The 24,386-nt window shown below is 37.6% G+C and overlaps 1 protein-coding gene across 3 annotated transcripts; it reads right to left on the bottom strand.

The window, feature by feature from the left end:
- Nucleotides 1-33: 33 nt before the first annotated feature.
- Nucleotides 34-24,380, bottom strand: LOC109060829 (collagen alpha-1(XX) chain). 3 transcript variants are annotated; one of them, XM_042751230.1, is made up of 43 exons: nt 24,191-24,380; nt 23,503-23,656; nt 22,414-22,535; nt 19,696-19,800; nt 17,611-17,754; nt 16,321-16,476; nt 15,093-15,284; nt 14,334-14,501; nt 13,735-13,854; nt 12,964-13,128; nt 12,230-12,388; nt 11,965-12,134; nt 11,287-11,416; nt 10,847-10,992; nt 10,626-10,755; nt 9,477-9,616; nt 8,990-9,116; nt 8,777-8,916; nt 8,528-8,660; nt 8,304-8,446; nt 7,188-7,317; nt 6,940-7,056; nt 6,701-6,847; nt 6,553-6,609; nt 6,231-6,269; nt 5,447-5,585; nt 5,230-5,372; nt 5,034-5,143; nt 4,471-4,629; nt 4,306-4,383; nt 4,097-4,183; nt 3,918-3,971; nt 3,594-3,689; nt 3,459-3,512; nt 3,264-3,317; nt 3,116-3,169; nt 2,945-3,016; nt 2,463-2,498; nt 2,315-2,381; nt 1,995-2,183; nt 1,777-1,854; nt 924-1,082; nt 34-838 (listed from the first exon to the last, which is right to left on the bottom strand). In XM_042751230.1, the coding sequence occupies exons 3-43, from the start codon at nt 22,508-22,510 to the stop codon at nt 810-812; spliced, it is 4,713 nt and encodes a 1,570-aa protein (XP_042607164.1). In that variant the 5' UTR covers nt 22,511-22,535; nt 23,503-23,656; nt 24,191-24,380; the 3' UTR covers nt 34-809. The 3 variants fall into 3 exon arrangements, with proteins under 3 accessions (XP_042607164.1, XP_042607163.1, XP_042607165.1); XM_042751229.1 differs by lacking the exon at nt 24,191-24,380 and adding an exon at nt 23,798-24,141 and having other exon boundaries at nt 23,503-23,731; XM_042751231.1 differs by lacking the exons at nt 23,503-23,656; nt 24,191-24,380 and having other exon boundaries at nt 17,611-17,752; nt 22,414-22,430.
- Between the last annotated feature and the right edge of the window lie 6 nt (nt 24,381-24,386).

Here is a 24,386-nt window from a genome sequence, read left to right as displayed (position 1 = left end):
AACCATTTCATTGATGACACATGATGGATCTCAGGCGAGTCAACGTTTTTGATCTTTATCAGTTTCATTTCATACGGGTTTACATAAACATGTATTAACACAAAAACAAAAGACCAGTTCACTTAGTATAATTCTATAAAATATTACGGACAGCACTTCTGCATATGTAAAAAGACAATATAATATCACAGTGTATTTCATATTAACATATGTATTGCTCTTGCAACGTATTGCTTATTTCATATTGTTTTTAAAACACTTGATACAAAAACCATAAGTAAGAGGTCAAGAAACAGGAATGGAAAACATTGAAAGTAATATGCCTTCAACAATATATTTAAAACACAGAGTGCATTAAATACAATAAAATACTTAAAAAGTAAAATATTAGAAACATTCTTAGTGCGGATTTTAGCTGTTGTTCAGAAAGACACTAGTTCCTCGTCTGGATACCAAAATATCTGTCTCTGTAAAATAGAGTCTGAGTGTGTTGTAATTTCCTTTGTGCTGCACAAAAAGTTCTGCACACGCATCTATTGTAGTCTCCAAGCAGTAGATCAGGTTGAATACTGGGTAGAAGACAGGGTCAAGGATGATCAGTGCTTTGGTGATCTCAGAATGGGAGTATTGAGCTGAGATCAGCTTCCACATGGAGAAAATAAAGTCAAAAGAGTCCATCAACTGGCTCATTCGAAGTCAACATCTGGCAGAATCTCTTTATCCACTAAGTCACACAGTGTCTTTCTACGAAGTCTGGGGTTAGAGATGAGTCTGGCAGTGCTGAAGTAAAACAGTTACTTCTCAGTAACTCAAGGCTGGTATCCAGGGAATGGATCCTCTGAAAAATTATATAAACAGCAATTTTACCCACATGAACTTGCACTGTTTTTTTATGGTGGTCACAATGACTCAATTCAATTTACCTGCAGCCGGGGGTCCTTGATAACATCCACTGCTGTCACATACACCAGGGGGCCCCATTTCTCCTTGCTGACCTGAAGCTCCTGGAGTACCCGGAGGTCCTACTTTACCATCCTCACCTTTGGGACCTGGTTCCCCTATTTTAGCTTCACCTGGAGGTCCTGTACAAGTAGAAATAAATAGTGGTGCAATTAACACTTAAAAAATAATTACAAAGACATTATTTGTGTTCGTGTAAAAGCAAAATTATGTAAAATAACAGGACTGATTTTCAGAAAAAAAATATATTGAAAAAATATAATTTGTCTGCTTAAAATACAAAGACAAATAAAACCAATTTGCCAGTGATGTAAAACAAATTAATACACTACAATACTACAGATATACACTACTGCTTAAAAGTTTGAAGCCACTAAGATTTTTTTTTAATTTAATATTTTTTTTAAATGAAATGAACACTTTTATTCAGCAAGGATGCATTAAAATGATAAAATGACACATTTTTAATGTTAAAAAAGATTTCTATTTCAAATAAATGCTGATCTTTTGAACTTTCTATTCATCACAGAATCCTGTAAATGTGTCAGTTTATACACATTACAGTTTTTGTTTATTTGTTCAAATAAAGAGACTCCTTTACTACTTTATTGTGTCTCTCAGGTAAATTTCTCTTGTTTTAAAAGATGTTTAGCTATTTTATTTGAAAACAAGACAAAAAATACTAATTAAAAATATATTTTTGCAATGTTTTTCATACTTTTGGTACAGAAACCTAAATAAGATGATATACATAATGAAGACCCCTTTAAAACAATTTACAAAGACAACTGTGTGAGCACAAATATGCTTCAATACCTGCAAAACCTTTTATTCCTTGTGCTCCCACCGCATTTGCTCCTGTTGAGCCCTTCTCACCAGATATCCCTCTGCGTCCTACAAGTGAATCACAGAAATACGTACATAATGTAATCCAGAATTTCTATAAATACACTATTGTGTCTAATGACAATCATCAGATGTGGTGTTTGCCCGGCAGATTACATCGCCAAAGAAATAAAAACGTCAAGGCTTACCCTGCTCACCAGGGTACCCTGGTTTCCCAGACTCCCCTCTGCTTCCTTGTCGACCCTGAGGGCCTCGGGATCCAGGTGGCCCCCTTCCCCCTGGTATCCCAGGCTCTCCTGGTGGTGCTACTGGTTCCTGGATGGGCACTGGCTTTCGATTCATCTCGTTTAGAAAAGCATCCAACTTCAGCACTTCATCTAAAACACAGTTTTATATCAGCTCATAATTGATATGCAGTTACTCAGGTCAAGATTCCCATTAAAGATGCTTTTAAATTCTGCATTTATTGTGTATTAATTAAAATGGATGTAGTGAATATACTACATACTGTGCACAAGTTTTTCGCAGGCCTGTGTAACAAGTTGGTAGATCATGGCAAGAGACTGTGGCTCACCCTAATAAACAGAAGAATTATTAAAACAAACAAAATCTATTTTATGGTTTGCATATAGCAAAGATGTCATTTTGTAACCCACCTTCTCTCCTCTTTCACCCTTACTTCCGGGAAGACCCTGTGAAAGACAAAAAATAACCTGGGACATCTACTTCAGCACTATGTAACTTTTGGCACTCCAGCGGTTAATAAACAGAACTGCACGCATCCCGCGGAAGAACATTCTAACCGGAACTACTTCTCCAAGTTTATGTCATGGCGATTCACGCAGGTATGTGTTACTTCTCAGCAGTGATGACCCGACCAGGCTACAATAGTCCAAATACTGTATAAGCACTTATTATAAGTGCACCGTAGTGATTCGGAATAAGGATTCGGTTTGGAAGATGAATTCATGATGTACTCGCTCATTATAAACATTTTGCCAATTTTGAACACAGAACAAGTTGCATAGTGCTGCTTTAACAGCCAAATTCTATCCAACATTTTTCAAATATATCAAATCTTTTCTGGCCATCTATCTCAGCTGGACTGGATGGATGAAGGACATAAAAGTTTACTTACGGTGGGCCCTAGGGGACCTAATGGCCCTCTCTCTCCCACTGGCCCTGGATGACCAGGCAAACCCTGGAAACCCTACAAATTGTAGACACAAAAATGTAAAAAAAGAGTGCAGTCAAAGCAAGTACAGCATGAAATATTTAATGAATGCATATAGGTAAGGCTAAGTCTTACTCTTGGGCCTGTGATTCCTGGGCTACCGATGTTACCCTCCACTCCTCTGGTGCCCTGTGGGCAGTTTATTGACATAAGGATGAATGACAGACTGAACATTTCAAACACACTTAGGACAATACCTGCCTCAAACCACACAGAGACTTACCTTAGGACCAGACATGCCCTCTTCACCTTTTGGACCAGGAGGCCCTGGTAAACCCTATTAACACAAAGTAAAAAAAAAAAAAAAAAAAAAAAAAAAAAAAAAAAAAAGGTGAGATATACCAGAAAGAAAAACAAAACAAAAACACTAATATGACCAACTACAACCATGGCCTATAAGATGGTTGTTGAAGCTCACCTGGCTCCCAGGCCTTCCAATGTCTCCTTTTTCCCCTCTTGCTCCTGGTGGGCCTTATTAAAACAGAGAGAGGGTTTAAATCTGTTCCAAGTGCTAATACATAAGATCTTCTCTGTAGAACAAATGTAGGCGTACCACTTTGCCCATTACAGTTATTCCCCGTGGACCAGCGGTTCCAAGAGTGCCAAAGCCGCCCTCAGGGCCCGATTTACCAGGTGGGCCCACCTCTCCCTGGAGAGATGCAGAAAAGGAACAACAAAAACAAAAGTGACAGTAAATACATATATAATGTTTCAAAAGATTTCTATTTTAAATAAATGCTGTTCTCAAATTCAGCTTGGCCAAAATTACATTTTAAAATATATTCAAACAGAAAACAGTTACTTTAAATGTTTTTAAATTACTGGTTAACATAATAGTTGTATGCTCAAACCCAACTTTATATCCATGTTTCCTTACCTTTTGTCCCACCTCTCCTTTTTCTCCCTTCTCCCCACGAGGGCCAGGTCTCCCCTGAATACATGCATACCATTACACCAATAATTATCACAACACTGATTATCCCAACAACTATCAAAATGATTTCACAAGCTTTCTAATGTTGGTGTCAGTTTAAAAATGCAGCGTTGTAGTCTCACAGGTGGCCCTATGTCTCCAGGTGCTCCAGGGACATCAGTGGTGCAGGTGCACGCATAAGCAGGGGCAGGACAGCTCTCCTCGTCTCTCTAGAGAACAGAGAGCCACACTTAAAATACAGAAGCAACTTTTAAGACATCCTGCACTACATAATGTAATTCAGTGCCATCCATATATTGATATGTCAACTCAACCTAGACTGAACATATACCTGTGAGGGCAGATCACAGCAGTTGTCTTCTGATGCCCAAGTAGTGTTGCACACAATCTCAAAGGACTGCAGCTGGAACTACATAAAAATATAATACACATTGCCTTAATATGTGAATATTCATTACTCTTCTTAGTATGTTTGTGGTCATGAGGTGAGACTCACAGCCGCAGATCCGCTGTGAGGTCCACGTGTCCTCACTAGTTTGCCCAACATCTCAAAACCATCAGTGGGCAAAGTTCCCAGGGGGCGTGCGGGCCTCTCGCCAACCCGCTGGCAGTCTACAGACAGAGATACACTCACCTGACTGACCGAAAAATGGATCTGCCAATCAGTTAAAGAGATGAGAAGAATCAGTGGCAAATTAAATGTTGTATTTCTCTTTATGCCTCACTCAAAATTCTCAGCGGACTCTTCGCTAAAACATTACTGACCAGTAACATTACTATCTATCATTTTGAGAGAAGCTTTTGCGCTTTTCTATATATATAATCTATAAGTAAATGTAACCTTTTAAATTAGGCTTTTCTCTTTTTAGTTGATGTCGAGAAGTGTTTGCCTACATTCTGATTTTAAGTTACATTTTTAATGTGAAATGGCTGATTAGTACAAGTAATGCAATAACCATCACTGTTGGAAATCTCAAGTTCATTCCTATGGGACATTCAATAAAGCTTGTCTGACTGAGAGACATCAACCAAAAAAAAAAAAAAACCTTTCACACAAACCTTATGAAAGCTTCCATAGAAAACTGTGTGGACTTGTGGCTGGTCAAAGGTCAGTTCCTGTATCTCTCCTCTGTAGTCCAGACTGAAATACAGCAGAACCTTCTTCTCAGCTAAAAAGAGAATAAGCATCTAATGAACTTGGGATTTACAATTCATTAGTCCTTGAATTTATCTACTCAAGTGTCCAGGCACTCACGGTCCAGCACCACCCCCATCTTGGGCTGGAAGTCATTGTCCGTGAGCTGCCAGAGGGCGAAGGGCTCCCTGGGTGAATCCTGCAAGAGCCTGAAGGCCATGCTGATGGTGTGTTCTGGAGAGAAGCCAGCCGGATGAATGAAGCTGAGACAGACGGACAGGGTGTGAGCACTGAATGAAGGGTGTAACTGAGCTGTGTGTGTGTTTTGTGTTCTCACCCTGTGCTCTGGGTCAGCTGTACATCTCTGTAGAGGGTGTAACTGGGTAAGGTGCTGAAGATGAAAGGTTCAACTGCCACACCCTCAATAGTAGAATGTGCTCTCTGAGTTAGACCGAACGCTTCCATCATGTCGAAGCCTAGAAAACACAAATTGACATTTTTGTTGAGGGCTCAACAGTAAGGATGGCCTGTTGATATTTAAGAGTTTCTGAATTTAATCTTGGAGCTTCCTGTAAAAAGTAACTAGTTTCCAGTTTATTTTATTTGTAAACAAAATTTACAAAAATAGTTAATAAAAATATGTAATGCAAAGAATTTATAATAACTACTGTTAAAATACTTAATTTGAAAAAAATAATTAAATGTAAAATTTATATTAAAATCTATGAATCTTTAAAAATTGTTTTAAAATGAGAAATTAAAAAATATTAAATATAAAATCAGATATTTAAATCTTAAAAAATGTGTTGGGCACCAGTGAAATTAAGTATTGGCTAGAATGAGCAAACAGAAAAAAATCTTTACTGTTGAGACTTGAGCAATGTTGAGCAATAGCATAATGTTGCTTACTGAGAAAGTCAGTAGGCTATAATCTTTTTGTTGCCATATTAGCTCAGCAAAGCACAAAAAGTAGAGCATAGTGCTAGAAAATGCCAAGGTCACGGATTTGAGTTCCAGGGAATGTGTGAACTGATCATACATAAACCTAAATGTCAATACAAGTCATTTTGGACAAAAGTATTCGTCAAATGCATAAGTGTAAAATATAAATATGACCATACCTTTAACCACATGATTTCTGACCGTCGTTTCAGGACACACTAAGAAATAAAATGACATCATGTTATGTTTGAAGAAAGCTATATTTTTTAACAAAAGCAGTGTAAAGGCCTTTTCACAACAAAAGTGATGCGGAAAAGCAAAGTGAATTGCTTTCGGTTCATTTGCATTCAGTAAATTTCCATTGTTCTCTTGTCAAATTAATTGGTTTGGTGTGAACAGCTGAAAAGGTATCCATTATTTCGATTCTAAATCCTGATTTCACTGAATGCTCATGGAAATATTTGTTTAATTTGAACAGGCCTTAAATGTTGCAACTTTTACCTTCTCTTTGTACGGGATGCAGCCGAGGAGGAACCTGAATTCTCACTGGAGCGGTTGCTTTATGAGAGAATTACATACAATTACAGTTAAGCAAAACAAACATCAGTTATTATTTCAGGCTGAAGTATGACTCAAACAGGATTCTGACCTGTAGGGTGAAGGATAGTGACCGCAGCGCCCTCTACTGTGCCCACACGGGAGTGCACACTGATGCGGTAGACCGTTTCCGGCTGCAGCTCAGAGAAACAGTGACTGCTGCTAGCAGCATCTACTATGTCCTCTTTAGTCTGTTTATCTGAGCACACATGTCCAGAGAGAAAAGTAAATAACTTAAAACAAACTACCTATTCAGAACTTTTTCCAAAACCGGTTAAGCTGAGCTGCTACCTCTGAGGGCCTGGATGACTATGCGATAACCACTGACCGCTGGCACGGGCCTCCAGGACACACATATACTGGAGTGGTCAGACCGCACCACACTCACGCTGCTCACTCGCAGACTGGCTGGTTGTGCAGAGAGAGGAGGAGTAAATACAAGACACTGTCTGGCAATGCAATATAAAGTGGGAAGTTTATACACTAATACTAGAGATACTGTATTGATGTGTGTGTGTGTGTGTGTGTGTGAGACTCACTGGTCTTCCCCTGGGCTGAGGCGCTGCCACCCTCCCTGTTGCGGTACTCAGCAGTCACCAGCACACTGTAACGAGTGTCAGGCAGCAGATTCTGCAGCAGGACGCGCCTCTCACTGCCGGCCAATGACACCTATTTAACCAACACAAAACAATTACACCTCATTTACAACACAACAAAGAAATTAAGCAACGGTGAGATGTTCCAGGGTTATTATAGTTTTGAATTTAGTATCTTGCTTTTTTCTATTTGAACATATTTTAAAATGTAATTTAATTCTGTGATGGCACAGCTGAAATTTCAGCAGCCATTACTCCAGTCCACAGTGTCACATGACACTGAAATATAATATTAATAACAAAAAACAAAGACATATCTAATATTACTAATACCAAAAACTTAATAAAAATAAAATCCAAAAGGAATTTCTTGATCAATAGAAAGTTCAAAAGGACTGCATTTATTTGAAATATGAATATTTTGTAACAAATATCTTCACTTTTCAACAATTTAATTCATCCTTCCTTAAAGCATTAATTCCTTAAAAAAAAAAAAAAAAACACATTTTGAATAATATCAATATCATATGGTAGAATATTAATATTAAAATAATATATAAATATAACAGTAATTTTCTTTTAGGACCATCTAGTATTATCACTATCAATTTTGAATAATCAATATTGATTTTGTCAATGGTCATTATTAATTTTAGAGTCACTTAATAGTTTTGTAATTTGATTTTGTTTTTTCACTTATGTTTTTATTTTTATTTCAGCTATCAGAAATGTTTTCATTTATTTGGCTGAACTAGATCTTTACATTGTCTGAAGAAAATATGACTGGTGTTTGCCCATTCATAGGCCAATGCCACAATCTTCAGGTTTTGTGCGTGGTTGTCAAGCAATTGAAATATGGTTGCTAAGGTGACCTGAGCGGTTTAAAGTGCCTTTTTTCTAAATGGTTTTGAGTGGTTGCTATAAGAGCCCAAGTACCCATGTCTCTATAATACCTGTTCCCAAAATATGGGATCTATAGAGCATGTAGATGGAGATGAGTCAATTCAAATGCACACAGGCAATACAAAATAAGAGGTTTCACTCTTCTAAAGCACTCACTGCGTTTTCTCTTGCATCACCATTGAGTGGAGTGTACGACACACGGTACTGCAGCACATGAGCGTTGGGGTGAACCCAGGTGACCAGCATACTGACTGCTGTCTCCTCTGAGATGGACAAACTACTCGGACCACCTCCGGATACTAAAGTAACACAAAAAAATGCAACAGTTATTCACATTTTGTAGTCAAAGGTATCACATGCGTATAAGTATATATACTCACAGGTGCTGTATCGTATCGCCACAGCCTCACTCTGAGCGCCATCGGCATATAATGCAGAGAGTGAAATCTGATATTCCTTATCTTCCTTAACCTCTTCCAAGATTGCCCCCTCACTCTCCCCATCCACTGTCAACTGTAATATTACAACCTATTATCACCTAGTTCTATGAATCACACATTTATGTAAGCTATTTCATTCAGTACTGACAGCACAGATGTAACAAAGGAAGTGTCAGAGTTGGAGCTAACCTGCCTGAGGTCTCCTTCACTGAGGGAGATCCATTTGATGAGATAAGAGACCACGTCATCTGCCGCCGCTTCCCATCGCACTGTTATGTCACTGCCGGAGAAGTTAGTGACTCTCAGATCCGAGGGAGCCGGGACTCTTACTGGAAGATTAAAGATGATATAATGAACAATCTTCTAAATTGAAGTAAACATGTCAAAATGTGTGCAACTTACAGGTAGTGACATTGGCTGTGATAGGAGTGGACAGGCCCTTTTCGTAGAGAGACTGAACGGACACCAGATACCTGGAGAGGGAAGACAGATTCTGCAGCAACACTGTGTTCACACCTTTGACCTCCACCTGAGAAACAGACAGAACATAGTGAACATAGAACATATGCTGATTTGGTGCATTTATTATTATTATTAGCAATGTTGAAAACAGTTGTGCTGCTTAATGTTTTTGTGGAATACATTATTTTCAGGATTCTTTGATGAATTTGATATTCAAAAGAACCACATTTATTTGAAATAGAAATCTTTTGATCAGTTTTAATGCATCCTTGCTGTATAAAAAATATCTTACTGACCCCAAACCTTTGAATAATGGTGTAATAAGCTATATTACTAGTATCACTAAAACATGACAAAAATTAAAGACTCAAAACGGTTTGGGTAGAACATCAAAAACCATGAAAAGTGACTTCTGGCATCTGCTCACCTGCTTGACATCACTGCCGTGATTGGTGCTGTAGATGATGCGGTGTGCAGGAACATCGACAGCTCCAGGGACCCACGTGACCTTCAGAGTGCTGTGACTGACCATGGGAAACTGCAAAATGAGCGGAGAGGGCAGTGGGACTGGAAAAATAAACAGATGAGAAAAAGAACAGAGCAAATGAGCAAAAGACATCAAGGAATTTCTGTGGGACAATTTAATATGGCAAGTGACTAAACTAAAATAAAAATGTTGTTTGCTATTTTGTATTTTTGTTTTAAAAACCGAATTAAAAATCATCTCTTCAATTTACAATTACTTCAAAAAAACCCAATAAAAAACTGTTCACAAAAATTGGTTCAAAATAACTGAATGATTTAGGGTTCACAAATGTCCAAAAGAGCATTCAACATTTGTGTTCAGAGCAGAAACAGTTAGTATAGACATCTTAACCATTTCCATTCATGTTCATTTTATTTTTTACCTTTGAGGAACAAAGAGGTTAATGTAATTAACTGGCTGTTATAAACATGAGAACCAGCCATCTCTGTTTTTTCTGATCTAATTTATGGTGCTTAGTGACAGAACTGACGTTTGTGTGTAGTTTTTCTCTGCTTTCTTCTTTTAAAGGGGTCATCGGATACAAAATTCACTTTTACTTTAAATAAAGCTGTTTTCAGATACTTGGCAGTGTAATGTCACACTGACCTAGGCCCCTCCCACGACTGTTGATTGACACTGGTGTTTTACCTTAGACCTGCCCTGAGTGTGCGGCTGGTCATCAGTCTGCAATTGTTTCAACGCCGGAGCAGATGTAGACAAAAATGACTCCTAAGCAACTGAGGTGTTTTGTTGTTGAAAAATGTTGTAAGCCAAACAGATTTGACCGACTTCCATAGTATGGACAAAGAGACCATTTCTAAAAATGTCATCTTTTATGTTCCACAGAAGAAAGCCATACAGGTTTGGAACGACATGAGGTTGAGTAAATTTTCAGAATTGTTCAATTTTGTGTGAACTATCCCTATAAGAAGAATTGTCACACCTGTCTGGGATCTGGATAAAGCGTGTGTGTGCATAATGGGAAAATCAGTCTCGTAAGACTAGGTAGATGCGTTTCTATGAAAGTGCTGATAATGAATCTGTATTTACAGGTGGTGCCGATGGCTGTAATTGGGTCACTGGGGTCCTCATCATAAAGAGCATAAAGTGTGACTGAATAATCTGTGGATGGCATCAGATCCACCAACTCCACGTCCGTCTGAGCTGGTCCAAACTTCACCTGGGACAAGAAACAAGAGCACACGAATGGCTCAAACCATTCTAACATAGTAAGAAACACTGAGCCACATTGTGAGATGTCCCAAACTCACCTCTTTGGCATCATCAGGCTCTCCATCATTGAGTGCTGAGTATAAGGCCATGTACTGTGTGGCTCCAGCAGCCGGCTGCCAGCGCACCCGCAGACTGCTAGGGGAGGAAGCTGTGACCTCTAGAGCCTCAGGTATCGCCAATGGTACTTTAAAGCGGAGAGCATTTATTATGATATGCAGTGGGGTTTAAAACTCTGAGACCTAATTACATTATCAGCATAAAAATAAGTAAATATCCATTTTTACTTTAGTGGCACGAAATTACATTTACATTTATAACAGTATCAATTTCTTATTCATTTTTGCCATAGTATTTGTTTTTAATTTGCAAAATCCTAAAACTTTCTGCTTCCAAGTTTAGAATCCCAGATTTTCAGTGTGGGCTTGGGATATTTAACTATAAATTAGGAAATGTTATGAATGAGCATTTTGAAACTCACAAGTGGTGAAGGTCCCTCTAAGAGCAGATCCCACATTGTTCTCATAGACAGGAAAGATGGACAGGTGGTATTGTGTCTGTGAGGACAGTCCTGTCAGCAGAACTGTGGAGTCTGTTCCATTCACCACCACCTGAAATCAATCAACAACATGCATATACAAACAAAGTGAGTTTTCTGAATGCAACTACAACTGCAGCATAGAAAACATCCTGTAGGTGGCACCAACAAACCAACATTTCCTCAATTCCTGGCGCTCACAATTAAACCACAGTGATCTGTTACAAGCAATTTCAGCTTTTAACGTCTTTACAGGATACCAGTCTAATGGCTGGAAGATACCAACTTTTAAGGACCTTCCAAAATTTTACACTTCCCTATTATAAAGAGGGTGAAAAAGAGTATGTCTGAACTCATGGTTATCATAAAACAGTTGGCAAAAAATCCCTTGATGACCTATTATTTCTGTTATTTATTATTATCCCATGAGGCCACAGCAGAGGAGTTGTGAATGGCAGTGAAGTGATGCAACTGTAGTAAATACAGTACTGACAAATATAACATTTACTTTTAAAAGGTTGCAATGTATACTTATTCAAAAAAAGTACTTGATTTCAGAAACATATGCGGACATTGCTTTTACATTTTAGTGCTTAAAAGAGTATGAGACACTTGACTCACCTCTTTCAGACTCTGTCCTTCAGCGGTGTGGTACACCACTCTGTACTGCTGAGGACTTTTACTGGGGATGGTCCAACGCAGCCGCACTTCTCTCGAGCCTAGGCCTACATACTGCAGATCAGTTGGACTGGGATAGGACAGAACTGGGTCCTGAGTGGGACGTTCCATTCCTTCTCGAAAAAGACATATACCATTTTGTTTCAATGGGAGTATGTGGGAATTTGGATCAGTATACTGAAGAACAAGGTGTATGTGATTGGCCTACTCTTCGCTTTAATACGGTCTTCAATCTTGCCACAGAGGATGCGTGCTAATCTTCCCACCAGTTTACTGAGCAGAGGAAAATCATTCACGTTATACACATTCAGCTCCAGCGGTTCAGACGCCACCTGCCTCAGCTCTGCCTCATCTGCATTTTTCACACCTGGACATGAGTGGGAAAGAAATAAAGAAAACTTTATATGTGTGTGTGTATATATATATATATATATATATATATATTTGACACAACGTGTGTATATATGCACACATAACTATAGCAAAGGTCATTTTAAATATGCAGTAGCATATACTGTATTTACACTACTGTTCATGTGACTTTTATTTAGCAATTAAACATTAAATTGACACAACACAACAAAAGGCAATAAAGACATTTATAACGTTACAAACAATTTCTATTTCACACAAATGCTGTTCTATTCATCAAAGAATCTGAAGAAAATGTATCATGGCACAACTGTTTTAAATAATAAGAAATGTTTGATCAGCAATTCAGCATTATAATGATTTCTAAGTAATCAGGTGACACTGGAGACTGGTGTAATGGTGCTGAAAAAAAGCTTTGCATCACAGGAATAAATTGCATTTTAAAATATACTAAAACAGAAAACAGTTCTTTTAAATATATTAACTATATTATTGTTTTGACTATTTTTTATCCAATAAATGTAGCCTTGGTGAGCAGAAAAAAAAAAGCTAAAATAAAAAAGCTCTCACCTATAGCAATGATCTCTACGCCAGCAATCTTCAGCCTGTTGGCTGCAGCAATGGCATCATCTTGAGATTTCCCATCAGTCAACAGCATCAGGAACTGTGGAGTGTTGGGTCGAGCCCCCACCTCCTCCTTCAGATTGTTCTCAAGAGCATGTATGAGAGCCTGACCTGAAATACAGACATGTTAAAAATTAACCAATACTCTCACATTGGTTTCATATAAACATCCTTTTATCATTGCTGGACCACCTTGATTTGTGATGTATATAGGATTCAGATTATCATATAAAAAAAAAAAAAAAAAAAACAATAAGCCACAAGAAGCTGTGCATTTAGTAACTTTACAGTGGACAAGATTTGTTGTTTATAATGCAAATCCAGACCTCTTTACCAAGTTAAAAAAATATTGCTTATAAATGGTGAGAAAAACACTGATAATAAAACCCCCCCATAAAGATTCAATAGATATTAAAGGATGTATGACATTTTGGTTACTGGTTCTGGCTGTAAATGTAGCTTGTTAATGTTATCCTTATTAGTCCAATAATTAAAATAGGCAGGTATATTTAGAACGATAAATTACAGGTAAATTCTCATGTTTATGGTTGCCAAGCAACGTACATTATTAGAGAATATGCATTCACAGGGGTGCAATTATCTAAATTGTCTATGTGGCTCATCCAATCAGAAATTAGATTCTGAACTTTCCTTTTTAGAATATTTTTTTAATCCCAGGTCATTAAGAAATATACAGGGTATAATATCTACAGTTACCTGTGAAAGTGTTGCCTCCCTTGTATCTGAAGTTCCTGATGGCCTCCAGAAGTGGCTCTCTAGAGGTGAAGTTATTAAGATGCCACTCTGTCCGTGGATCTCCACTGTACTGAGATAATGCTGAAACAACAACAAATTAATACTTTTAATCAGTAAGCATGCATTTAAATTAATCAAAAGTGACAGTAAAGACATTTATAATCATTTTTATGCATTTTTTTATAGATAGGACTGTACAGAGATGACAGAAAAGCACTAGGAGGAGGGAGGGAGTGGGATCGGCAAAGGACCTCCATGTGACACTGAAGACTGGAGTACTGATGATGAAAATTCAGCTTTGGGAATCAGGAATAAATAACATTTTAAACTATAGCTCAGTTTAAAAAACAAACAAACAGTTATTTCATAACTTAAGCATAAGATACTTATTTCAAAAACATTAAAAAATATCTCACTGATGCCAAACTGAACAGTAATGTATTAATAATTTACTTAATGAAAGTTTAGTTAAGTAAAATTAAGTGCTGACACTGAGATGCACAGTTTTGAAATTGCAATACATATACAATGTATATAGATGATATGAAATAACATCTGACCTATTTGCACACCCCGCGGCCCAATGTGAAAGGGGACAGCCAGACCCTCCAGGAAGTCACGCACTTTTCTGAAGTTTGTGCGGCCGATGCTCCAGGATCCATCCACCAGAAGAACCAGATCAGCCTGAGCTCCAGCACTGCACTCAAATGGCTTTCGTGTGGAAACAGCTTGAGACACATGGGCAAGAGTCAAACACTGTGGTTTTAATAAAGGGCAACATTGAGCCCTAAGCAGTGGAACTTAAACTGAGAGTGTCTTTTAATGTCTCTTATCCTGGGCATTTTTGCACTTTGTTGTGAAACATTCTTCGGTCCTCTCTGATCCTATATAAAACAATTTGTGCAATGATTTTGCAAGATTCCTTTTGTCAATACATCTACTGTTTCTCAGTGGTGCATTCCTATCTATGTGTGTGTTTTTTTTTTTTTTTTTTTTTTTTTTACAGATGGGAGAAAGGAGGGAACAAATTTCAGTCCTGAGGGCACACAAGAGGCCCTGATAACAACCTACACAGTGTCATTAACTCTGGTTTGTCCCTAATTCTGTTATTAGCCCTCACTACACAGACACAGGAAACATCAACACAGCTCATTAACTCTGTTAAACACTGACCCTAACATGTCCCTGTATCACTGAGTCAATGCACATCTTACGTTTATATTTGCACATTTATAGGTCAATAACAATGAGCATTGATTTTTCATTAACTGTTTGCCCATCTGATTGATTTCGTTCCTCTGAAATGTGAGTGGCATTACCTGTGACAGGTTGGGTTGGGGTGGTTTTTCTCGGTTTGTTGGTGATGGTGACCTCTTCTCTCACTGACTTCCCTCCATTTTCTTCTTGATAATTTTTATCCTCGGTCTTGGATCGATTCTTGTCTTTCTTCTTTTTCTTTTCTTTGGTGTTTCTGTCAACTTCTGGCTCAAGCTCAGGTACAGCAGGAGGCTCTATAGCAGTAGAAAGACATAACTTTAAGATAAATAGCTAAATAAAAGTATTATATACTGCTGCTAAAAACTGTTATATGACAGTTAAATGAGTGACAATAGCAAGTGATGGTGTCTGTATTCCCACACCCCGCCTTGGTCTAAATGCAGTCTCAGCACAGGTGGACACTCCCTCCTTGTCCAGTCCCCTGTCCCATTACAGCTGCATTAATGACAGGCATTTGGGGGATGAATGGACTTTTATTAATAGGTTAGATAGTAGCGCTGGCGCCAGCTCAACCATCTGTAGCTCCACTAGTAAAACACTGATAATGACAGAGAGACTGTGGGATTGGAAGGTTCCTCTGCTTTGTACACCCGGTTGGGCAGGAACTATAAAAGTATGTTTGCTCTGTCACTAAGAAATGTTATGCTGTTAACATTTTTTTAGTAACACTGTTTCACACATATGGAGCCAAAACTGCAAAAGCAGGCATATAACTTTAGTTTTTGACAGAAGTCCCTCATGCTCATCAAGACTGCATTTATTATTTATAATATATATATAAAAAAACAGTAATATTGTGAAATATTACAATTTCAGAAATCATTCTAACATGCTGATTTGGTGCTCAAGAAACATTTCTATTATTATCAATGCTGAAAAAAAAGTTGTGATGCTTAATGTTTTTGTGGAAATGATACTTTTTTAGGATCCTTTGATGAATAGACAGTTCAAAAGAATAGCATTTATTTGAAATAATTTTTTCCCCAAAAACATAAAGAGTCTTCACTGTCACTTGTAATCAATTTAATGCATCCCTGCAGAATATATATATATATATATATATATATATATATATATATTATATATATATATATATATATATATATATATATATATATATATATATATATATATATATATATATTTTTTTTTTTTTTTTTTAATATTACTGACCCAAACCTTTGAACATTCGTGTATAAAACACAAAGCCTATTTTGCAGATAAGGCTGTACTGACAAATACATATATAGTTAACTTCTATGAAACTACCTGTAGTCATTGGTTCTCGGTAGAGCACAGTGGGAAGGGCTGCTAGAGCCTCCGTCACGTCATCCACTTCTCCAGATCCAGAGCCAATGGAGTGAGTTTTCTTCTTCTGCTCCCTGTTCCCGCTGCGGATCAACTCTTCTTCCCGCAATCCATCGACTGACAAGAAATCAGAGAACGGGTGTGTGTAAATGTTAAAGGATGTGAAGTGCACGATAACATTTTTGCTGATTTATTTAGTAAACTATTAGGTACGTCCTACTACATAAAACAAATAAACAGTGTTTAAGCCCCATTTTATTAACACCTTTCTGACATATAAGCAGATCCACATGGAAAAACTGAGTGGATGCTTATGCTTCTATGAGGGAACAATGGAATAAACACCCTCAGACAAGCAAGCCTTGCCCTCTAGCCAAACCACACGACTGGCCTGTCCAGACCTGCACGGGGCGACACAGTAACCTACTCTCCCAACCTCTCATCCAAACGTATCACAGATGTTTGGCATAGTCTGCATCTTTTAACAGTGACAACACCAGGCTATTATAGAATAAAGTCTGATCTCCCATAACGAAATACTTTTATCACTGGTGTTTACATTCTTATTTTAACACATTCACAGCTGAAGTGAAATCTGAAAGTCAGGTATTTCATCATTTGATATCAGGTTTCTTTCAGGGTGGTCGTTTCGGTGGGACATTTCTGTGTTTTAAAGGGAATTCCAAAAGTGTTTTGTGCCTGTAAAGACACAAGCGTCAGTCCCAGCTTGTAATCCAACAGGAATCCACCATTCAACACTGTCAATTACAGACAGATCTCTCCTGAACACTGTTTGTGTGTGTGTGAAGTATGTAATGTGTTAAAAGGGATTGTTTCTGTACTTTGGAACTGTGTTGACAGCTTGTGACCGCTGGGAATTACAACGTACAGATTTCTGCTTCTTGTGCACAAAAAGCACTTTGGGAAGATCCCCCACCTCCAACAACAAATCAGAAGGGAAACCTAATCTGAATAGAACTTTAAGGCTTACTGTAACTTCCACCATTTTTAGTACAGACGTGAATGATAGCTCAAATTGTGTAGCTTGTTGAGGATAGGTGTGCAATTAGTTTTCTAAATAAAAACACTTTAGCCTTTAGAATTTTATCCTGGCAGGTGAAATATTCCATTGAGGCTACAGGAAGGAGTAGTTGGTTGGCTATTTTGACTTGGACACCTAACAACGACCTAGTGACAATTCTAACCACGTTTTCAACCACAAAGCAACATCCTCTTATCCTCCAGTCTTACTGGTGAAGCGTCTTTTTGCAAGGAGTTTCTCCAGCGTCCCATTGAGCACCATAACTTGGAGGAGATACTCCTGTCTGGGGTCCAGGCCTGCCACCGTGGCCCGGCCGCGGGTAGTTGTGAGCATCAGCTCTGGCTGAGGAACCTCTAGAAAGGAGAATGAAATGATGATTTAGATTAAGCTGTTTGCATCTGTAATCTTTATGATTCTAACATCACTAAACACCTAAAAAAAGGACAAACAAGTTTTTCAAACAATGCTCTGCCCTGGGTGGAGAAGCAGGTAGTCCCGCCCCAAACATATACCATTGGTTAAGCTAAGGAAGTTCCCTTGAACTTATGATATAAAAAAGTTTATTGTACTATTTGCACTGTTCCTGATCATTTCAGTCTAAAACTGCTTGAGACTAAACTGAAAAACTTAAAATCTGACTGCTTTTGTCTAAAATTAATGCATCTGTTATGAGTGCATCTAACTAGTCTAGGACTGGTTTTTGTTGTCCACAAACATATTATTACTTGTGAGGTATGAATTACTGTAATTTCTTTCTTATTTTGGAATATAAAGGTCGCTTTTATGAAATGAGACAGACTTGATGACGCATGCGACTGACAAAGGCCACCTCTTGAAGGCGCAGACTTCGAAATGAGACTCAGCATGTGGTTTTTCATTTCATAGCATGAGGGAAAATAAGAGTAGTGAATTATATACTCAGATAGAGAATGGACAGTGAGAAATTGCACAGAATTTAAACCTAAATATTATCAAAAGATGGCAGAGTGTGAGATTTTTTTTGTGAAACATGAATGCCTATTTCTGTCTGTATCTGCCTGGAGCAATGTGGGGCATGTGTGCTGTTTGTTTTGCTGTTTGAACTTTCTCAAGACTGCACCAGACCTGCCTGGACTCACCTGAGCACAAGGGCGGAACAGTAGATAAGAGAGACAAAGATAAAGACAGAGAGAGAGAAATGGTGGGAAAGAGAGGGAAAGAGAAGGGGTTTAACTGAAAGATATGGACAAACATATATAAAAACAAGATGAGAAGTCACACAGAAGAGATATGAGCAAAGGTTATGACTATCCTGATTCGATCATCGCTCAAAAATCCTGCTTTCCTATTCCTCACCTGTTCTGAATACTTACCCAGAGGGATAAGAATGTACTGTTCTACAGAGAAAGAAAGAAAGAAAGAAAGAAAGAAAGAAAAAGAAAGAAAGAAAGAAAAAGAAAGAAAGAAAGAAAAAGAAAGAAAGAAAGAAAGAAAGAAAGGCCCTTGATAATGTCTGACTATCATCTGCAAATCTTTATTCATTTAACTTTTTTATCTATCGGATTTATTTACTGACAAATACACATTTTTTTGTTTCAAAATCTCAAATTCTTTTGGTAAATTAAATAAATCGAGTGCTTCAGTGATATTCAATTCTTGTTATGTGTAGCGGACAAAATTTGGGTGTTTCCTCAGAGTCAGCAGATGATTTAATCTGCCCTGGAGCAACCAGTTATGACTGCTATATGCTATGACAATCAGTGAGATTTTTTCTTTTTTTTTTGTTTTTTTGAAAACAAAAAACAAACAAATAATAAATAAATAAAAAAAACTTTAATTTTGCAAGAGTGTATTAAATAGATTTTAACTGACAGTAAGTAGTTTTACATTGTTAAAAAATATATTTATTTAATAAATAGTGCTCTTTTAAACCTTTTAATTAACAAAGAATCCTGAAAGGTTTATTACAGTTTCTACAAAAATATGAAGCAGCACTGTAAACTGTTTTAAATATTGATAAGAAGAAGAAATGTTTCCTGAGCAGACAATCAGCATATTAGAATGATTTCTGAAGAATCATGTGATACTGAAGACTGGAGTAATGATGCTGAAAATTCAGCTTTGCATCACAGGAATAATTTACATTTTAAAATATATTGAAATCAGTTATACAAATAAATGGAGCCTAGGTGAGGATAAGAGACTTCTTTAAAAAAAAAACATTAGAAAGGGTTTGAATAGTAACTGTACATATATGTCACTGCATGCACATACTGTATGTAATTTTAATTAGTTAACATTAACTCCAGTCTCACCTGTGATGGGCCGCACACGGACCTTATAGCCCTGCACCGGCCCTTCCGCCTCCTTCCATTTTATCTGCAGCCGATCTTCAGACAGAACAGTCAGCTTCAGACGGCCTAGAAATGCATACTAAGAATTTATGCAACATGTTTTGTTGGAATACAAGTTCAAAACATATTATTAGCAAAGAAAACAGATAAGACTGTTAGTCATTTGATAAGTCTTTGGCCAGATGCACACACAATGCGTATCAGAATAAGTCAGATGAGGGACAAAAACAAACTCCTAGAGAGAATCATGGCAAAAGAGGCCTGTATGTGGGCCTTTGGGGAATGAAGCTTAGATATGCATGTCTTGAAAGATAAAAGTCTTCCTCTAAAAGTTTTAATATTTGAACAGGAAGTTTTTCATTCATTCCTCCTTTTCCTTCATCACTGTTCTCTTGCTCAACTCTGCCCTTGTCTTCATCTTATCTGCATAATTTCCACATGCCAGCTTGTCACAATCCCCTCTTTCATGTTCCCAGCCCTATCTTCCCCTCTCCCCAGCTGTCCGTGAGCGCTCAAAGCCTGCCCTGTAATGCCCTGCAGGGTAACGGCGGGTTGAGGACCACAGGAAATCTGCTTTTCGGTGGGGTTGAAGGTCAGCCTGAAGGGGCTGCATGCATGTAACGTCATAGCCCAGATGAGTGTCACAATGAGGATGACCCCAAAAAACATGAAGATCTTTGTCCCCTCTTACTGTAGTGTCTTTAAGCTCCCGATTATGTTATTAGGAGAATAAAATTAGGGAAATGGTGAAATGCTGGGTTCATACAATGTACAAAAAAAAAAATGCTTGGTTTCATGTACTATAAAATTTTTTATTAGGTATAAAATGTGCTAACATCCAAATTAAGGGGTTTAATTCAAGGGGGAAAACCATTTTATTTAATTTTTTTTATTATTATTGCTGTTATTATAAAAGCAGGGAATGGTGAATACTGGGTTTCACGTAATATAAAAATGTTTTATTAGGTATAAATGATGCATTAAAATTAACCGATTTAATTCAAGTAAAAATATATATTATTATAATAATATAATATAATGAAATTGTTATATTGTTATTATTAATATAAAACCAGGTGAATTCTGAAATGCTGTGTTGCATGCATTTAAAAAAAAATGTGTTATTATCAGGTATAAAAAACAAAAGTTTCATGTGGGACCATTTAAATTAACGTTTAATTGCAGTAAAATTATTATTATTATGACAATTAACTGCATTAGATTACAGCAATAAAGGTATCTTCAAGGGTGAAATTCAGCAGAATTAGCTTCTTACAGTATCATTTTCACAGTATGGCAACAAATAAATATCCATGGTCTGTATTAACTGGCAGTGGATCAGAGGAAAAAGGAAGCTTTCACACAGCAGCACCACCAACCCAGAAGTCAACAAATGTGCGGCCAACTGCTCAGACAAAAACAGTGTGGAAAACACACGCGCAGCATGTATACTCTAGGGATGATAGAGATAACAAGAGGCCTAGAGGGACACATAAATTATTCCAAGCATTTTTAAGGCAAATTTCTTTCCCAAATGTAGCAACATCCACAAAACGCTATGTGCAGTTGTCTAGGGATTACACAATGTTGCACAATGGCCTCAGGCAGTAAATTTGCACTCTAGACTATTCTTTTCTGGTGTAATGCTAACCAAGAATTTCCTTCCTTTGGGGAAATATACAATTTAGGCAGATTGAGGTGGGGAAAAAATCTGTATCATTTGGCTAAAAAAGAATTCAAAATGTTAGTGTTTCTGCACTGTTATTGGTTTTTTTCATTGTTGTGAAATTACAACACACTTTTCTAGCAAGTGGGTTGTAAATGTGGTCCCATTAGAAGGACTGTTAGGAATGCAGATGACATTTCACAAATAAAACAGAAGCTGTGTGTTCTCTGACAGGGTTTCAGATGCTATCAAAACTCCAAAGACAGAATCAAGGATCTGTATATGTATTTACTGATGTCTCATCTAAAAACAGTTCTCTAAGGCAAATGTGATACAGTATTGGTACCATATATTAGTACTATAGTACCAGCATTAACATTCAGAAAACACAGTTATGATGAGATATAAATTAACTGAATTAATGGTTAAAAGTATAATTTCTGTGCTACTAGGATACTACCAGTAATATATAAATGAATAATATATAAATGAAAATTCTGCAAACTGGATACTACAAAGCTACACACTTCAACTTTAAATAAATAAGAAAGGGAATGTAGTTCTGCACCAGAAGGAAGCTATATGTGGATTGCTATTTTTGTTTGCGTGCATGAATGCTATTTGACCCTTTATTTCATTTTGAAGTGCACCGGCATTGCATTTTGGTTAGAAAAAAGGACACCTAATTATGGACGCACCAGCAATTATCCACGGTTCTCAAAGAAAAATACAGAAACAAACATACAGTTGGGGCTTACAAAAATTACTAGAGTAGATTTTACTTCGTTTATCATTATCTGCCAGAATTTAACTGTGCACAAACATCTATGTTTACATTAATATTACATTTGATTACTTTACCAGCTTTCCTTTCAGTACAAAATAGTACTGACATTTAACACTGGCAATATTTCAGATATCCGTCATAACATAAAATAATTCTCAATATCATCCAAAATATGGTGCATATCTAAATGAGTGGCTTGAATTAAAGGTAAAAGGCAATATATAACCTTGGGAATGGACTTCAGAAACCAGCATCAGAAGAACCGTCACCAGGATGAGTGTCGTTCGTTCTGAGAGGACGGAAGGAAAGCTGTGGGCCATCATAAACGTGCAGGTATCAATTAAAGACCTGTGGGAAAATGATCACTGTAAGCCAGGCAAAAATGAGTGTAACTTTCGTTCACTCCAAACAAACATCAAAGCAGAAATGATCATGATAAAATTAATATCAGTTATGGTTATTGGCTCCATAAAGTTGTTTACTGATGAAACCACATAACGAGAGCATCCCAAACCTTTAAATGTCACACAGCTTTAAATATACTCTCCTAAACAATGAGGGGGAGTGTGAAAGACAGACAGAGAGAGATGGGACGCTTAAAGAAAAGGCTGCACCAAACTTGTCATTACAGACCCATTGAAGACTATTACAAGAAGAGGGAGGCGAAGCTGCATGAACACCTGCTATACATACATAACCAGACACGGCTGGAAAATCTGAATGTAGTTTAGTAACTGACCCATTACAATCCCACCTGTGCACATCAAAAATGAATAGAGAGAACAGAAAAATCTTCTCAGCAGTGCGTTGGTATATTATGTGAGAAGTGGAATTATTTGACACCTATTTTAATTGGACCCCCTCCCTCCCCTCGCTTTGGGCCATAATAAGACGGCCTTTACATGCATTGGCTTGTTGTACGGAATAGAGCAGAAATAGATGATATCAGGAACTTTAAAGAGTTTAATCTGTTGTGATACCACACCTATAGTGAGCTGTCGAAACTATTACTGCTACACAAGCGCATAATGAGACCCTAAACTGAAGCAGCACGCAAAAATGAGATGAACTGCGCATTACTAGGTGGTTAGACTTGACTGTCTTACTCATTATTAACTCAAACTTTATTTATATAGATATTGCTTAACTCCGTCACAATCGTAAACGACTAGGAACAATTACAGCGAGTCGAAGCGAATTAAATATAATTCAAAACAGCAACAGCTTCTGTTTCTGCAGCAACGCAATGAGAAACGCACACTCGCATAATATACATAAGTTATATGACTCAAAGGTCTATTAGGCTGTAGTTTACCTCAAGCTGAAGCGTGTACCTGGCGCATTCCACACAGGTAAGTTGTTGATGTTAACACATCGAGTCCCGGTCACTCACTTCCCATTTGCTGCCGTTTATGTCTCTACTTCGGCTGGGTTAGGTGTGAAACCTGAGACGGGTGCAGTGCCCTCCTCTAGTAACAGAGGCGGGGAAAAGTCAGTCAGGATGGTATATAAGCTGTTCTGCAAGGCTCGAGAGAGAAGAGAAACTGCTGCCCAGAATGTCACTATGTTTTTGAGACACACGGCCTACACAAAAAAAAAAAAACCCTCACCTGCTTCTTTTATATAAATAAACAAAGATTACCAGAACTGTCCGAATAGCCTGCAACGTGTCTGATTGCTTTAATTAGCATAGACTTAGCAGCCAGATTTAATGAGCCATGACAGAACTGTCGGCGTAAAAACAAGTTAGTATGTCTGAAGCAGTGCTTAATTTGTAAATGAATAATTGCCGGATCCAAAACAGCAATTAAAGGATCCGGCTCAAATTAAGCAGTTTGTGAGGTAACAAGCAGAAAGGCGACTAAAAAGAGACATAAAACCTGCAAGGAACATTTGCGCTAATTAGCAAAGGAAACACTGTATCCAATATTTAGATGAAAGCGATCCAAAATGCATTTTTAAACGTTTGATTTAAACAAGTTCTGACTTCGAAATTACTCAACCTCAATCAGGTTCCTACATTCACGGACTTCCCTGCATCTGGACGAAAACTCCACACAAATCTAATTAGGCTATAATGCAGTCTGCCTCCCTCTTTAAAAGAGCTGATAGTCGAATGATGAAAATTAAGTGTATTAAACCTAGACAGTAGCCTAAGTAAATAGGCTACACACCATTCACAAAGTTGCCCTGTATAAA

The sequence above is a fragment of the Cyprinus carpio genome, chromosome B23 (assembly GCF_018340385.1).
Source record: "Cyprinus carpio isolate SPL01 chromosome B23, ASM1834038v1, whole genome shotgun sequence".
NCBI classification, from domain to species: domain Eukaryota; kingdom Metazoa; phylum Chordata; class Actinopteri; order Cypriniformes; family Cyprinidae; genus Cyprinus; species Cyprinus carpio.
The sequence above is the reverse complement of the archived record's forward strand: the minus strand, read 5'-3'. Positions and strand labels throughout refer to the sequence as shown.